The 3,711-nt window shown below is 30.7% G+C and overlaps 1 protein-coding gene across 1 annotated transcript; it reads left to right on the forward strand.

Annotated features, from left to right (window-relative positions):
• Positions 1-344: 344 nt before the first annotated feature.
• Positions 345-2,800, forward strand: LOC133777837 (transcription factor MYB53-like). The gene is made up of 3 exons (XM_062217586.1): positions 345-848; positions 1,582-2,400; positions 2,529-2,800. The coding sequence occupies exons 1-3, from the start codon at positions 580-582 to the stop codon at positions 2,539-2,541; spliced, it is 1,101 nt and encodes a 366-aa protein (XP_062073570.1). The 5' UTR covers positions 345-579; the 3' UTR covers positions 2,542-2,800.
• Positions 2,801-3,711: the final 911 nt, after the last annotated feature.

Below are 3,711 nucleotides of genomic sequence, written 5' to 3' on the forward strand. Positions count from 1 at the left end.
TGGTTCTTTAAATTATTTTCCTTGTTCATATATTGTGAATCCTTCCTCATAGTCACAAAACCTTAAATCCCACGCAACTTCATGAGGTTAATTATTTATTTTATTTATCCTTATAATTATTAATAATAGAAAGATAAGACTCAATAATGTAGGCTTTTATAGATTCATTCATTCATTCATGTCATGGAAATTCAACCATATTTACCACATATCTCACTCACCAAATATTAATGACACCTACGCTACCTAATCCCGATATGATTCTTGGTGCCATTCATTTGTAACACACCAATTTATATTATTTTCTTTGAAAAATGACAAGTCCATTGCCGTGGTGACTTCCCCAACATGTTCATATCTCAGTAAGACAATATTTTAATACAAGTAAAAGAATGGTATGATCTCATCATTTGAATATACAAACCGATCATCGATCCCTTACCCACCTATAAAACCAGCATTGGTGTCTCAAAAATTTTGGCAAAAAAAGAAAATTTCAAAACTATTGTGTCCATTGATCACTTAAAGAAGCATATTGAAATTGGGGTTAAGCCAGAATTCGTACTTTGGCATATAATTATGGGTAGGTCCCCATGTTGTGATGGCATTATTGGGTTGAAGAAAGGGCCATGGACTCCTGAGGAAGACAAGAAACTAATTGATTATATAGAACAGCATGGTCATCATGGGAGCTGGAAATCTCTGCCCAAGCTTGCTGGGCTAATTAGATGTGGTAAGAGTTGTAGATTGAGGTGGAACAATTACCTTAGACCTGATATTAAACGAGGCAAGTTCTCTGAGGAAGAAGAGAGAACCATCATCAACCTTCATTCGGCTCTTGGAAACAGGTGATGAGACTTTATATTTTTTTTCTTAATTTTTCATATGGATCGATGATGAAAAATTAGTTTGAAGATATCCAATATTTTTTGAGAAAAATTGAGTTACTTTATTATAATAGTCAATTATGAGTTATTGTGTGGCATTATTAGTTAGATATATATATATTTAATATATGTAGTTACATATATATAAAGGACCAAAAAGTGTAAACATTATCATATATATCAAATCATATCAATAATAGTTTTACTTTGAATTTAATGATCAAAATTAAGAATATATAGTAGAGATTTTCTTAAGCAACATTTTGATCATCATAATGATCCAAACATCTTTTATTTATTAGATTCAACTTACGGACGTACGGAGTCTTTTTTTAAAGATGCTTTATTTATTTAATAATTTTTTAACAATTATGTTCAGTTAGTATTTTCATCTTACAATTTCTTTAAATTATAGGGTTTTTGTTTCAGAGAGTTTTATGAAGAAATACATAGAGTAATTTTGATACTTTTTATATATTTTTTTTCCTTAAATTATAAGGTTTTTGTTCCAGAGTTTTATGAAGAAATATATAGAGTAATTTTGATGTACTTTTTATATTTTCTTAATCCTTATTATGATTGTCTTTTCCTTCTGTGTTTCTTTATTTTGGCTGTATTTTGGATAGACTTTTTGTACTTTTTATTTATTCTTAATGATCATTATCTGATTTAAAACATTAAACTGTTTTGGAAGGTGGTCAAAAATTGCCTCACATCTTCCAGGACGAACTGATAATGAAATCAAGAACTTCTGGAACACTTATCTGAGGAAGAAGCTTCTTCAAATGGGTATTGATCCACACACTCATAAACCAAGAACCGACCTCAATCACCTTATCAATCTTTCTCAAATGCTTAGCCAATCACATTTGACCAACTTCATCATGAATACTGCTACTGCACCTACTCCCCCTTGGCCAAATGCCCTAAAGTTACAGGCAGATGTTGCTCATCAATACATGGCCAAAATCCAATTGTTGCAAAACCTCATGCAAGTTATGAATAGTAGTAACATAATGAATAGTAGTAATAATGCTACTCCAAATATAGACAACACTAGTAGCCCTAGCACTGTCCTAAGTACTGCTCCAAATTATAATGTCAAGCCTTTTGAAGCACCAAAAGATTGTTATGAAATTAAAAACCAGCTGGGCCGTGTCCCTTATGGTCCTAGTCACTCTCAGGCTCTAAATCCAAACTTTTTGGAATGCCGAGAAATTGGCAGCGGTGGCGGTGGCGGTGAACTTGGCTCTCATGAACTTCAGAAGAATTCAGCTAAGTTTGATGATGGAAGTGTTCACTATAATGAGATTTTTTATCAACTTCCTGGACTGGTTTCAGAACCATTTACTGGTTCTTGTATTAGTACTAACTTTACAGAGAACAAGAGTGCATATTCAGCTACGACGTCGTTTGGTCACTCGTCATCATCTCCCACTTCTACCGTTTCTGAGGCTTGGGATAAAATCATGGATGACCAAACAAGTGAATCCTACTGGAAAGATATTTTAGAGTACGCATCTCTACTAATTTATCAATTAATTAAATTCTTTATAACTTTTAAACTTTTTGTCTCTATTTGCATACATTGTACACATAACACATTTATAATAATTAATAATTTACTTTGAATGGTTGCAGATTGATGTCATAACTAGTCGCCAACATATCAAACTATCAAAGATATGTAATGCAGAACTCAAATGAAGTTTATGCAGATTTAGAGTAGGAAGTGAAATAAGTTCTTTCATCACTTATTCTTTCATAAGTTTTCTTCGTGTTAGTTCTTCATTTTCTTTTAATTTTATTTTGGTGCTTTGGGGCCGTATACGTACAACTGTTGAATTTATGTAGTTATTAGATGGGTAAAAACAATATATATATTTGTTATTTATGTGAAAATTCATTTCATACTTTTAGCTGCAATATAGCTCCAAATTTATTGTCTAAATTAATCCATATGTTCATTTATGTTTCATATTTTATATATGGTAATAGTACAGATGTTTATTCTTGTCGGCCTTTTAAAGACTTTTGAAATCAAAAGTAACATTAATGAATGAGTCTAGATCTTAAAAATGCAGGAGGAACATCAATTATATTAGTTAATTTAGTACTTCAATAAAAGTTTAAGTTCAATTTGATGAGCAATTAGATTAAAAAATAAAAAGGTGGAAGCAGTTTAGTTAATAACTAAAATTTGTTTCATGATTATGAAAACCGATCTAGGAAAACATTTAAAATTGATTAGCAGCAGCCGGATCAGAGATCTCTCAGATAATTGTTACACTTTGTCCGACTTTTATTATGCCTGACCAAGTGTAACAATTATCTGTTATTCTTATTGTAATAGTTTAGTCAGTTATCACTGGTTTTATTGTATAAATATACATACATATTTTATAGTTAGAGAGATAAACAGAGTTGTCAGATCTTCTTCTCTGATTTTGAGATTAAAAGAGTTGGAATCTCATGTGAAACCACGTAAATCTGTTGATGCGTTTGATGTTTTATTTGTTACATAGGAGTTTGTTAAGACTGGTTTTGATTATAGCTAGGCTTTTGTGTAATTAAGGTGGAGTGTCCTTGAGGATAATTTCACGAAAATAATATTAAAGATTTTGACTTGCAGAGGATGTCAAAGTCAAATCACATTTGTAAACTTATTCAAATATTAATTTTTCTTGGTATAAATATTTATATATATATATAGGTCACCAAGTGTAACATCAAGGTATGATACATATTATTAAAAAAGAAAATTAAAACATAAAGGTGAATGACCTTGATTAATTAAATTGTGATTTATTATTCGATGGTAGTA

Source organism: Humulus lupulus, chromosome 5, assembly GCF_963169125.1.
Source record: "Humulus lupulus chromosome 5, drHumLupu1.1, whole genome shotgun sequence".
Classification (NCBI taxonomy): Eukaryota; Viridiplantae; Streptophyta; class Magnoliopsida; order Rosales; family Cannabaceae; genus Humulus; species Humulus lupulus.